The sequence below is a fragment of the Sphaeroforma arctica genome (assembly GCF_001186125.1).
Source record: "Sphaeroforma arctica JP610 unplaced genomic scaffold supercont1.602, whole genome shotgun sequence".
In the NCBI taxonomy this organism is placed as follows: domain Eukaryota; class Ichthyosporea; order Ichthyophonida; genus Sphaeroforma; species Sphaeroforma arctica.
Window position 1 is genome coordinate 32 of NW_014039956.1, and position 13,677 is coordinate 13,708.

Sequence of the window (13,677 nt, forward strand, 5' to 3'; positions counted from 1 at the left end):
TTCGTCACTATGTAGATATCTTATTTATAAATATGTGCCGTGTTGTATAGGGTTTTTGTGTTTTATGCCATGTACAGCCACAGTTGAAACTAGCAGTATTTTGGTACTACTAGTAGAGAGTGTGTCTCTAGTAGTAGGTAGGGCAGTAGGCACTTCTACTAGAGAGAGTGTTTTTAGTAGTAGGTAAGGCAGTATGCACTTCTACTAGAGAGAGTGTTTTTAGTAGTAAGGAAGGCAGTAGGCACTTCTACTAGAGAGTGTGTTTCTAGTAGTAAGTAAATAGACACCCACTGACCTACGACGTTCGTCGGAATGGATCCGGTGTTGAATTTGGCTTTAGAAAACCAGGAGGTCTGATTGTCCCGACTTCCGTGGCGTTTACAACTATATATTTCCTGAAATATAAAGCGAACTGTGTACTTTAATATATTTAAAAGCGCACTCAAACACGTATGTAACACATATTTACGAGGTCATGCCGGGATACCAACCCCCAATGATCCCTCACATACACATTCACTGCAACAACGACGTGAAGGCGACATCCCTCCTATCGATGAGTACCACATGCAACACATGTATAATAGCTACAACACAAGCATGCAACACAATTCTACTCGTTACCACCCCTATATACCGACGATTCCTTCAGCATATCCAAGAGAGTATGCACAGACTAGCAACGAGCACTTATACTTCGAGGCAGCAGAGTTTATGAATACGGGCTTGGGGTCTCGTCCTGAACTCCACTCGTCGATGGAGATTGCCTCATCGCTTTGCAAAGTGTGTTCAAAAACCATAGCGTGTGCCGTACGTTGTGGTTTGTGCCATGCAAACGTTCACACGACATGCAGTGAAGTCAGTCGATTCTCCGAAGTCCGTTGCTGCTATACCTGCACACGGTGTGTATCGTGTCTGCAAGGTAAGAACATTGGTTTCGTGTGTGACACGTGCCAACTACGCGTGCATCCCTTAGAGCCGTGCTCAGTCAAATATGACGACACGGAGGGGTACGGAGCGAGTGCTACTTGTTCTACCTGTGCTGCTAGTAAGGCAGCAAGTACATTGATTAGCAACGATGCGACAGTAAGAGAAAGTGGGGCTGTACGAACTAGCCTAGTATATGGGCAGACATCAAGCGATGTAGCATGTGTAGACAGTACCAACGAGACACCTAAAGCTTCTTCTAAGTCGACGGCTAGTAAGAAGGCGACTAAGACTATGACTAAGGCTTCGACTAAGGCGACGACTACAACCAGTAAAAAGAAGAAGGAAAAGTTGGGTGCAGAGAAGGAGAGGAGGAAGGGATTAGACATGCCGGACCCCAAGATTCGTCCTGGAACGCAACAGACGCGCATAGAGAAGGAAGCCAATTGTTATGAAGAGGAGCTCAAGGAATAGGTCGTAGATAAGCAACCTGAGGTGAAGATAGTCTATGAAAAACAGTTCATGGCTACACACATGGGCCGCAGGGCACAATCGCATGCATACAGTATCAAACGCCGGGTAGATGCCATGCATGTGGAAAAGGATGGAGAAGATAACGTCGACGGCGGCAACGTGTTCTTGATGCTAGCTGGTGATATACTGTCGAAGATGTTGGAGTGGGAAAACTCGTCTATTAGCTTAAAGCGGTTGACGACTATCGATTCGAACCAGTTGACTGACATCGCAGACTGGGAACTGAAGGCCTTCCTGGCTCAACATTTTGTGAACGGTTTCTTAGGTCTGTCCCAGTATAGTTGCAGGAGCGTCTTAGAGCTGTGGGCCGGTGGATACGACGGTGCGAAAGGTTCAGTACTCTCTATTCAGCGATATAAATACATACTCAAACACATCAAGGGCTACAGCTCCGTAGACCATCCCAACATATGGGACACAGTACAACACGCCCGGGAATTTGAGTACGATGCGTTTGCCAAGAGTGTGGGAGTGTTCTTCACCGGCAGTGTGTTATTGTCTCTGGCCGATGAGCGAAGTTACCCTAGGCCCAGTGAACTAGAACACAGTGAGGACGATGCGAGGAGTTTCAAGTCCGACGCCATTGCATGCGCAATGTTCCACTCAGTTATGATTGTCCGATTCCACGAACGAGGCTATAAACAGAACAGAGAAGTCCAGGAATGCTTGGAGCGGTTGACGATGTCGCACACACTTTTTAAGGCGATTATTGATATAGTGTTTATGTAATTTGGTTTCTTGTGAATAACATCGTTCTTTTATTCGTTACTTTCGTAGGGAACCCCGACAGATGCAGAACTAAGTTTGGTTGCTCACCAACTTGTTGATTCTTTGCACGGGCGACATTCTCCCACTCACACCATGGGGTTCAGTACAAGTAACGAAGAGTTTATCTTGGCTCTCCTTTCGAAAGAAAGCCTGGTGCAGTCCGTCTATGACATTGGTCTCGTGCGTATGAAAATGTGTCCATGGATAGGAGTGTCATCTGATGGCATAGCTGTATTGTATCCTCCTTCGTCTCGGCAATACACTGTCACGAGTAGTGTGGTGATAAAACCAGTTGTGGCACATAGTGCTATTTGTAAGCGTATCGCAGTCGCAAGGAAATATGGAATGTATTTTTCCTGCACTGTGGGTGACGGTACATGGTTCGATGTAGTGACATACGCATATTGAGGCCAGGTTATTCAGCAAGCCATGGTGCTGAAATTGGACAGCGTGTTGCTAGTTTATGCCACGAGGAGCGATATCATCTATCAAGTGCTGATCAAGGTACCCAGGGCGGTCAGCTCTGCATACTTCAAAGCACTTGACAGGTATAGCAGTGTACTTAGCTGGGCACACCGTGGTAGTGAGTGCCCAGCTTTCTATAGTGAACATGACAGACTAATAGTGTCATCACATCTACCTGTGTGGCGTGCAATGCACGACAAAGTCAAATCCTCCGGATTGTTTTATCCCCTGAGTGATCTTAAATCTGGAGTGGCGACATTGTATGGCGTGATGAAACCAGGTGTAGATGAAAGCACAAAGTACACGGACGTTCTGCGTGCTACTAGTAAGGCGATGGGCGTACAACAAAAACTGGTTACATGTGTCTTAGAACAGTTGTTGATTAATTCGTTTATCGCCACACGTATACAATGGTGCTACAACTATAATGATGATGACGACTGGAATCTTTAAGAATTCAGGAAAAAAAGCTCTACAATTCTACCCCTAACAAAGTTTGTCGAACAAGCATGCGTCACTTTAATAGCCAAGGCTGCTACATCACGTGCACGACATCAGGATGGTATTATATCAATGCAACGAAGACATGTGGAGCAGGGGCTTCCTGCTATCGCGGCAACCAGTATCATTACTAGACAAATATCGACCCCGCAGAAGTTAAGGATCGTATTGGAGGGTTGAAGAACTATAGGATCCGCCAAGCATTTTGTCGTGACATACGCCTAAACGCAATGCGCGCAGATAGCGGCGATCATGACGTGGGACTGGTTGGCGTAGAAGGAGCAGCAACTACAAGGAAGCATGGAAGCCTATCTCGCGATGCCTATAGAAGATGTATTGCATGGGGTTGTAAAAATCATACTGCACAGACGTGCAAGCGATGTCAAGTTCGTCTATGCGTCAAAGTCATGGTGGGTAAACGGAAGACATGTTTTCAGCTATTCCACGATCCAGGGTACAACGGCAGTTTGAAGCACTTCGATGATAATATGGAATGAATAAAGTATACAGTAAAATTAGAAAGGAAAGGTTAAAATATGAGCAGAAGTTGACGATAAATATTATATGATTGTATTCATTTTGTATTTGAGTTTATATATATATAATATTGTAATCTAAGGTGTTAACATTTTTAAATCTTTTTTTTCCAATTTGTTTGTGATTAGGTACATTAGGTGCCCCCATAGCTCTGGGAATTATTGATACTATTACCTGTCTAATTCTCTTGGCGACTGTTCAATAGTCCGCTGTTCTTTTTGCTTGTAACGGTTTGCATTTATGTAGTACTATCTCCCCGACTATTATAGAATGACCGGGTATAATATTGGTAACCTTGAGTGTATCTAACTGTAGTTGTTGGCGACCTATTTGTACACAAGGCTCTTATCCTACCCTATGTATGTAATGGCGACCGGATTGCTCGAGTCTATAGAGGCACTTCTTGAGTTTCATGACGTGGTCGTCGGTGAGACCGATCGCTGATGAACCTTTGGGCGGCGTCATGTAAATGGGTTGATCATGGTCGGCATATAGATAGGCGCTGTCAACGTTGGTCTGGTCAACATGCTAACCGGCAAACGCAGCGACGGCCAGTACCCGGCGGAGTGTGTCGTGACTGCAGGTAGGGGCATAGGTTTCGTAAAAGTTGATTCCCTTTGTTTGCGTGAAGCCACGTACGCATAAGCGGGCTTTGCACTTATCGACGAGTCCGTTGATCATTTTTACCTTAAAATCCCATTTACTCGTGACTGTAAAGGCATAGTCAGGGAGGTCATCGGGATGGATGAGATCATACGTACCAGCCTATTGCAGTTCTCGATCGAGGGTCGCACGCCAAAGGTCCGCGTCTTTGATTTTTAAGGCTGTACGTATTGTGGGAAGGGTGAGTGGGTTATCCCGTACAGCTGTGCAGACGCTATAGAGTTTATGCACAGTTGTGTCATATGGAGATTGTTGTTGTAGAATAACAGGTATTGGAGAGGCCGTGGTGTGTCATCAGGAGGAGTGGTTGGGCCATTAATGCCGTAATAGTTTTGTGTGCTTTGTGGCGTGCATGTTGTAGTGCAGCGCGTCGAAATTGTTTATCGGCTTTGTTTTGCCTGTGTGTACGTTTGACATGGGCGAGTGCACGTCTATGTTTGTCACGTAAATGGAGTTCTTTGGTGGTGAAGTCCGTAGTAGGTTAAAGTCTGTGTGTAGTAGACCAATATTTTCTATATCGAGAGCCCAAGTAACTCCCCTGTATGTGGACGATGGTGGGGTGGGGTTAGGTGGGGTTTCGACGGCTGTGTGTAAATTGCAAGAAGCTGGTTGGCGGACGGAAATGGTGGCCTGTGGTGTGCCAGAAATTTTGCCTGGTCGAGCTTTGTCGGATGCCCACGAAAAAACCTGTAAGTGTCGGACTTCCGTGGAAGTCGGCGGCGTAATCGGTCGTAGTGAAAGAACCCCCTGGAATGCGAGTGCTGGGCTTGCTTAGTAGGGTGCCAATATTATCGAGAAGTTCAGGATTAACGCTGGACGCTCCCATTTGTTCGGAAAGAGGTGGAGTAGAGGTAGCCGTGGGAGGTGAGGGCTGGGGAGGCTGTTTGCCGAGTGGTGGAGGTGTGTCGGGGTCAGAAAAATCAGCACCGTGTTGGTTAAAGGCATTGTATTCGTTCATTTGACGCGCGCGCTGTCTCGTCATACGCATGTTTCCCGGTAAGCGTGATTAATTTAATATCCCGGTATTATTGGGAGAAGCAAGTAAGAGACCTTTGAGTGTGCGAGATATTTGGTGTTTAGTTATGTGAGATTGGAGAAATCTAATAATGACGTTTTCCATGCGGTCTGTGGGTGGGGAGGATGGTTGGTCCTGTTCGTTGTGATGAGCAGGGTGGACAGAGAAGCCTGTGGCCAGTGTTGGTAATGGAGTGCGGTTGACATATGGGCGTAGAGCTGGCAGCGGAGGGACCTGTGGTGGGAGTAACGGTCATAGTAGGTGTTGGTGGTCGGGTAGGAAGTAATGCTTGGGGGTCGGGTTGAGTTGGTGGGTGTGAGTGATGGTGTGTTGTCGCGTGTAGACGCCAGTGTGATATCTCTGATGGTGGGGATATCGACTCGTGCAGTAGTGAAGTGAAGTACTGGAGTAGTGCCGACCATTGACCAAGTAAGAAAGTCAGGTAGTTGTATTTCACGTCCCGAGAATGGCAATTTTGCCACTCTTGAGACTTGGGATACGTGCCTCGTCGTAGTACTTGGAACTAGTGTCGTGGCCTAGATATACGCCGATGGTGGCTATGTCATCTAGTTACCAGCTTGGTGCTATTTTATGAATGCAGCCTGGCAACCGTAAACATGCATGTGCTTTATGCGTAGTGAGGGTTTTTCACCATAGAAAAGCTCCCAGGAAGATTTGTTGCCATCGTTGTGCATTGACCTGAATCGCTTTGGTGAGGGTTGCGTGGCGTATGGCTTCGGCCCACATGCATTCTGGTTGCTGAGCGTGTTTAAGATGACACGTCATGATGTTCTAGATGAGACCATTTGTGTGCTCGACGAGCGTTGGCACGAAGGTAACTTTGATTTGTGCCTGTGTGTTGACGCGTATGAATTCTTGAGACATGAATTTGCCCCCTTGATCGCATTTGAGTTCCTGCTCACATGCATTCTGGTTGCTGAGCGTGTTTAAGGTGACACGTAATACTGTTCTAGATGAGACGGTTTGTGTGCTCGACGAGGCCGTGTAGTGCGGGTGAGTTTGCTGGCACGAAGGTAACTTTGAACGTGTGCTTGTGTATTGACGTGTATGAATTCTTGAGATATGAATTCGCCCCCGTGATCGCATTTGAGTTTCTGTAGCCTAGTGAGGTATGTTCAAGGTATTCTTTGCCGATATCTGTGTAGTACCGGTGGAGGATGGTGGAAGCATCATATTTTTGTTTTAAAGGGGATAAACGAGTGGCATCCCACTGTGGGGGTAGGTGAGATTGCCATGGTGATGAGTCCATCTTCTCTGTCTAGTTTTTGAAGTGTTTCTCGCCGACACTCTTTAGCGATGCTAGAAAAGTCGTCTATGATTGATACAGAGTGGGTGTTGGATCCTATTGGCATTGCGAACGGGTATATTATGTTTACGAAGACTAACTCGAGAGGCTATGTGGCAGGTTCGTGCTGTCGTTCCTTGCTTATACTCTTGTTCTTCTTCATATCAATAGTGCATGCTTTCCATTGTTCCTCTGGTTGTCTTATGTAGGGTATATCTTTTGGGACGTAGCTGGGGTGCGCGATCCTGTTGTACCATGAAATCTGGTTGGCTTTCTCCAGCGATGGTTCCACTGTAGTCATAGCTATGTCGTCGATGTACACGCAGTATACTCTGTGCTCTTCATATACCGTTATGGCTACAAAGCTTGGTAGTAATATGTACATCATGTTGTTAGTGAATTCAAATGAGTAGTGTCGCGCTAAGAGCAGGCTGGTATTTAGTAGTTCAGTTTTGAATGCCATATCGATGAGTACGTCCCCCAAGTTTCCTAGCTGAGCCACATACTTTGGATAAATGATTGTATCATCAGCTACTTCGAGCGCATACCTGTTATTAATGCATATATTGCGGACGAGATTATGCTTGTGGTACTTATAGGGAAGTACGTGAATGGTGACACAGCTACCGCAAGCTAGTCAGTACCCACCTCTGGAATGTCTATCTGGCTGATCGTTCACCTCCTTGTTGTCAATTGTAGGGTTAACTGTGGAGAATGCAGTTTGTCTGTTAACAGGTAGCTGGTCATCAGAAACTTGTGCTGACATTGCTTTGTCCTGGCCTTCATAAGCTTGGCGTCGATTGCTCTGGGATCGGTATGTTCTGTCACTGTCTTGTGAACGTTGGGTATCTCGTGAATATCTACGATCGTCGTAGTCGCGTCGATCGTATTTATCTACTCGGTAGTCCTGTCGGTCATGATCATCGTGATTTTGGTAGCGGTATTGGTAGCGGTTGTTCGGTTGTTTCTGTTGTATCGTTCCTCACGTGTACGGTAGTCACGACTCGAATCAGGTCGGTTATGCTTGTTATTGTTCTTGGACATACATCTGTAGTCTCTCATGTCGTGACGAGGACCAGACTTGTCAATCCGTCGATCGTAAGGTTTACGACCGTCGTGGTCACGACCCTGACTACGTGGGTTACCAGCAACATACGATTCGATTAACGCTTGTAGCTTGTGGCATTACCCGATGGAATGTCCCCGATTGTTGCATAATGCACATTTTCCTGTTAATATAGCTGCATGTGGACCGAGTACAATGGTTGATGTATCACTTTCATCCGAATCCAATGCGATGAGATACGTGGTGAGCTCATCATCCGACATGGTCGTCATAGCGGGTGTCTTCAACGTAATCTTAGCCTGATTGACATCGTTTATAGCCTGCCATAAGATAGCGCATAGACTATTGTTGGACTTCGAACCTCCAGCGTTTTTGAATTTCACAAATGACGTGTTGAGACGACTGATAAGACTCGCTTAAGATCCGTTCCGTTCTTGCGTGATGCGGTTCGGTTTCTCTTCTAATGTCTGGATATCTTCTTACAAAGCCCGATGTATGTTGCAACAGTCACGCTTGTACATGAGTAGAGATGAGTACGCACAAAGAAAATGCGATTATGTTGTTGGCTATGCATGCGAAGGCGAAATAAGTGCCCATGAAGTCAAGGCTATTTTCCGGAAACTCATAACTAGTGAGCTTCCGGAAGGTACCAGTTTGCGGTCCTTGCTGTACGTTTGAATATGGCGATACTGGAGTCTACGCCATGTGTGTGAGCGGATAGAATATGTACATGTGTACTCGTACATTTCTTAGAGTGTCACTATATATAGGCAGAAGACGTGTTAGAAGAAGCAATGGGAGTAACAGACGATAGAGGTAGTGCATGACAAACACTTTCGATGAATATCTCGCTTCCAAACAGAAAATCGAAGATGAATGGCCTGACTACAATCATAATACAGATGCACTCACAACGACAATAGCATATTCATTTTACGAGTATAAGGTAGACAAGATTTCGTACAAGAACGGTATACCTGTTTATTACCATGGTATTCGGGACGCTACATGGCCACTAGAGGATAAATTTTGCAAAATAATACTTTTATTACATGATAATAGTTTACGCGACAGTGACTTCATGACATAGCAAAGATCGAATGTGGTACTTGTTAGAGAACAAGCTAGTACCGACATATGTACGAAATGCACTGGTCAGAGCAGCAACAAAAACTACAACTTACCACACTGATGCTATATCAGCGAATATCGGTGGCACAGGTGCATCTATGGCCAGCGATGGTCGTAGATCAGGTGAGAAAATTGACACACCGATAGATATTCTTGGTGATGATGTTGAGGCAGTTTTGACAGCTGGAGGTGGGCATTTAGCGGAAACTGATGAGGAATTAGTTGTAACTGATTACAATGAGGCAGTAAGAGGTAGCATACCATCAATTGATGGAACCTGGCTTGGAAATCACTCTAAGGAAGAAATAGAGGGATTGAGCGATATTGTAAAGGATACATTTTATGCAGGAAGTAAGCCATTGCATATATGTAGAGATTTTATTGGTGACACACAACAATTTATGAATCCGCTCCTGTGTTAATAACAAGCGTTAGCGGTACATACACACTGCATATATGAAACATGTCATGAATGATGAACAAACATTAGTCAGGTGGATTATGACTAGAGTGGCTGGTACGGGAAAGAGCTTCGTCATGAATGTACTTGATAGTTTGGTGAAAATTGAGAAAGGGAACGCATACGCTTCGCTCATTACAGCCCCGACTGGACCAGCTGCTGGCAATGTCGGAGGATCGACCGTTGATATACTACTCAGTTTTGAGTGCAGCGGAAAGGATTATATACCTATTGCACAGGGAGATAATGTGATGGCATTTGCAAGGGCATAACGATTATACTGCGATAGTATATTAACAATGGTGGATGAATGTTATATGTGTAGAAAGCTTCTCAGGGGGCGGGCATACCTGTCATCGAAGCAGAATTTTTTTAACAATAGTGCATACGCAACTGATCTTCTGGCCGCCGGCCGAATGTGCGCCATGATGCTGTTTGGCGATCCGAAACAACTGCCTCCTGTCTGTGATCATTCAATGTTGAATCCCTAGACGGGGGAAGTGCATGTAGGCAACACAGGTTCATTATTTTACCAGCAGTATAAAGAGTATTTCATACTCACGGAACCTGTACGTCAAAATTGTACGGGGGCACTAATTGACGCTTTATCCCATTTGCGATCTGGATATATAAATGAGGCGAACCATGTGCACCTGAAGAATGCCGTTTAAAGGAGAGATTGCCGCGCGATGAGTACCAAAAATTCGATATGGGCGATAATAGTGCCTTATTCGCAACCTGTTTAATAAGGACAGAGATGATTATAACAGGGAATATAATAGCAAATTCCTGAGGTGTATGTGGCGAAGGCTAAATGTAGTGGAAAAGACAGCTGTGGCGGCAACGTAAAAAGGAAGTAGGAAGTTGGGTATGGCAGGGGTGATTCCGTTTGTTTCATATTTGTCTATTGAGATGATGATGAAGTTAACAATCAACATAATACCAGAAGTGTCCTTGGCTAACCAGTCACGTGGGATAGTGCGTGACATCATATATCAGAATGCGTATGATATAATGAGAAAATCTTTTCATTCTAGACAACAGTGGAGGGACACCCAATGATGGCACAACATACAAATCTAAATTTGTATTAATCGGAGCTACACAAGTTAGATGCGACTGTAAAATTGCAGCAGAGCTGTATTATCTACTAAGGTGGCCAAAGCAGATTCTATCCATAGTATGGAAGGTATGACAGTTGGTCAATCAAAGGCCATCAGGAGAATGGTTCTCAGATGGGACACTAAGGCTGAATCCTACTGGCCTAATATATTATACGGTGGAGGTAGCCGTGTACAAGAAAAAGCGATATCTTATTAGCGAACCCTATAGCTGAACACGATCTATATATAAAATCACTTAATCATATCATTGCACAAGCAATGTACAACTAGAGCAACAATTAAGGAGTCACAGACTCAAAACCCCTCATCAGCATAATAATCCAAAAGACACACTTCGCAAATTTATCATACGATCACGCACAGGACTACAACCGGAAAGGTACAACAACCAAGCACGGATAGAAATCGAGGCGTGTTTATGTAAGGGAGGACAGATAATCTTAAAAATGGTATATGATAACAAGGATGTATACTGACTTTGTTATAAATAAATATATCATCAGCATCATTGCGGTTTTGGAGTCATTCCAAAGTCATACTTCGCAAATTCATCATACAATATCGTAAAAAAACTATAAACGGAGGGACAACTGAAAGGTATAACTACCGATACACGGATCTAATTGGATACATACTTACGATATTGGTAAAAAAAAACTTAACAATGGTACATGATAAAGGATATGTCCTGACTTTATTATAAACAAAAGACTGCAAACGGACAGACTACTGAAAGGTATAAAAACCGATGCACGTGTCGAAATTGATAGATGTTTACAAGAGTGGTCAAATAATCTTAATAAAAATATACGATAAAGGATATGTACTTATTGTATTATAAATATATATATCAGACATGCTTCGCAAATTTAACAAGCGATCACGTGCAAGACTACAAACGGATTTACCACTGAAAGGTATAACAGCCGATGCATAGATATAAACTGATACGCGTTTACAATAGTTAACAAATATTCTTAACAATACTGGTACATGATGAAGGACATGTGTGTATCAACTTTATTATAAATCAATATATCATTCACTTTATTGAGTAAAAAAAATACCGAATGTACTTATTAAAAGGTACACACCGATGTAGATTTTGAAAATACAGATCAGTAATGACATCTACATTATTATACTCACGTTTTGGACGCTTTTACCTATTTTTCTCGTCGATGCGTCGAGGGCACTTGAAGGGCGTAGGCCTCGGACGGAACCCTTCCGGATGATCCAAATCTTTATGCAGTAGCTTCAATTTTTCAGGTGAGAGGAGCAAAAACTCATCACACTCTCCGGTATCATAATCAGCAGAGTAATCGTCTTGATGTACCACTTTATCATAGCTTGATGTGTCCTCGTCATTTCCGGTACAGTGTTTCTTAACAACTTTAGTGTCCTCGGAATCGGAGCTAGATTCAGGAGATCGTCTAAAAGAATCTACATACACCTCAAAGTCTCAAACTCTTTGTCACTACAAACATACCAGCGATCATCTCAGCTAGCACAAGGTACTACCTGGCGACTTAAGAGTTCCACTATGTATTCCTCTCTTGCCTTTTTTGGAGATCTCTACTGGCAACATGTTATTATCCAACAGATGTGATGCTTGTGATTCTATAACATTGGGTGACCACACTGTGAAGGTCTAATCTATGATATCGTTTATCATGTAGTATAATCATCGTTGTACGGCAGAACCTTCAACTTAGGGGGAAACTGGGTGTTTGTGATCTATGGTAATACATTGGAATACAATCTCGTGTAGCGAAATCTACTACATAGAAATCGTGAAAAGAGTACTTCAATCTTCGCAATACCTCGTGACGCCTTATACTCGGCAATTAGTTTCTGTTTAGATACTATATACTTATCGAATTGCTATGGTTTAATATTACTTCGGTAGGTTCACAAACCACTTACTCTACATACAAAGATATACGTACAAATTTGTGACGACAGATGTGCTTGATGTTCCCATTTGCACAATGTGGGCACTCGCCACAGAATGTTGTACACTCACTAGGAGGCAAGTCTCCTGGTTTATGTGCTACCCTCATATAGGTATAAAAGCGACAGGTGGTAATGTTCGATGGAATATGCTAATGGGTTGCTATACAATAGGGATAGTATTAAATATTTCAAAAGAGATAAGTTACAAGTGGAGTTGACAAGGGGGTTCAGTAGAGCATCCATGCTGCGGGCAAGAACTTTTGGCGCTCGTTCATGTGTGCAGCGAGCCTCCCGCTTGGTACAGAGATAGTGGATTAAAGCTGCTTTCGTAGAGTCGGGATAATGTTTGGAGCGAGGGTCGATAGTTGTATCAAACTGCCATTTCCACGTAAGTGTTGCATGTCGTTTCACCTGGGCAACAGCGTCACTAGGAACACAAAGGCGGACAAAACTGGTGGAACTCCCGTGGCGATCTAGTTGAGAAATCGGTTTGGACGGGAGATACCAAAGGAAGTGATGGCGATTGAGGAGCTTTTGGGCGTGCCAGTAATTTTCAAATTCTGATTGGGATGGAGGCTTGTCGCTAGGAAAAAATGTCCGAAAGAAGAGCCATACCGGAGTTACGTCATCCATTTCGTGGAGAGTTTTGTCCGGTATCGGGCGGCCCATCACTTTTGTCAAAAGGTGTGTGGGTACTGGCGGCTGCAGTAGGGGTTGAGAAGATGGTGTGGTCATTTTTCGAGGCTCGGGTTTGCGGGTTTGTCCACTTTGAAGCAGTAGCTGGGAGGCTCACTGCTGCTATTGGGTGCCTTCGGCCGCGGGGATAAAATTTCAAAGGAGATATGTTATAATGTATGTACATATGGTATGGCTTTCATAGCCGTTGTAGTGGTTCGGGGAAGATCGATGGGAAGAAGTGGTCATTAAATTCCCGTTTGAAGCTTGGGCCAAGTGAGTCGACAATGGAGGATATGCGCTGGGTCAATTCAGGCCAGTTAGATCATTTTATTATCTGAGACTCAATAATTGATTTCAGCGATTGGATAAATCCATACAGTATATGAAAGGGGTTATCAAGCGGAGCGACAACTTAGGGCTGATGACACATGTGCAAAACGCTAAGGAGGTTATTTTGCTTTTTCGGCTACAAATAGTAAAAAAGAACGGAAGTTTATGTATATGGGTTGACTCATCTTAAGGCAATGATAAAGTCTGGACGGATAC

At 44.1% G+C, this 13,677-nt stretch overlaps 4 protein-coding genes across 4 annotated transcripts; 3 read left to right on the forward strand and 1 right to left on the reverse strand.

Annotated features, from left to right (window-relative positions):
• Window positions 1-600: 600 nt before the first annotated feature.
• On the forward strand, window positions 601-1,401 carry SARC_07513 (hypothetical protein; the record flags this gene model as incomplete). Its single annotated transcript, XM_014298540.1, has 1 exon — window positions 601-1,401. The coding sequence occupies one exon, from the start codon at window positions 601-603 to the stop codon at window positions 1,399-1,401; it is 801 nt and encodes a 266-aa protein (XP_014154015.1).
• Window positions 1,402-1,461: 60 nt separating this feature from the next.
• On the forward strand, window positions 1,462-2,190 carry SARC_07514 (hypothetical protein; the record flags this gene model as incomplete). Its single annotated transcript, XM_014298541.1, has 1 exon — window positions 1,462-2,190. One exon carries the CDS (start codon window positions 1,462-1,464, stop codon window positions 2,188-2,190), a length of 729 nt encoding a protein of 242 aa, XP_014154016.1.
• A 6,692-nt stretch (window positions 2,191-8,882) lies between these two features.
• On the forward strand, window positions 8,883-9,645 carry SARC_07515 (hypothetical protein; the record flags this gene model as incomplete). Its single annotated transcript, XM_014298542.1, has 2 exons — window positions 8,883-9,264; window positions 9,515-9,645. 2 exons carry the CDS (start codon window positions 8,883-8,885, stop codon window positions 9,643-9,645), a joined length of 513 nt encoding a protein of 170 aa, XP_014154017.1.
• A 2,014-nt stretch (window positions 9,646-11,659) lies between these two features.
• Window positions 11,660-13,188, reverse strand: SARC_07516 (hypothetical protein; the record flags this gene model as incomplete). The annotated part of the gene is made up of 3 exons (XM_014298543.1): window positions 11,660-11,912; window positions 12,865-12,926; window positions 13,069-13,188. 3 exons carry the CDS (start codon window positions 13,186-13,188, stop codon window positions 11,660-11,662), a joined length of 435 nt encoding a protein of 144 aa, XP_014154018.1.
• Between the last annotated feature and the right edge of the window lie 489 nt (window positions 13,189-13,677).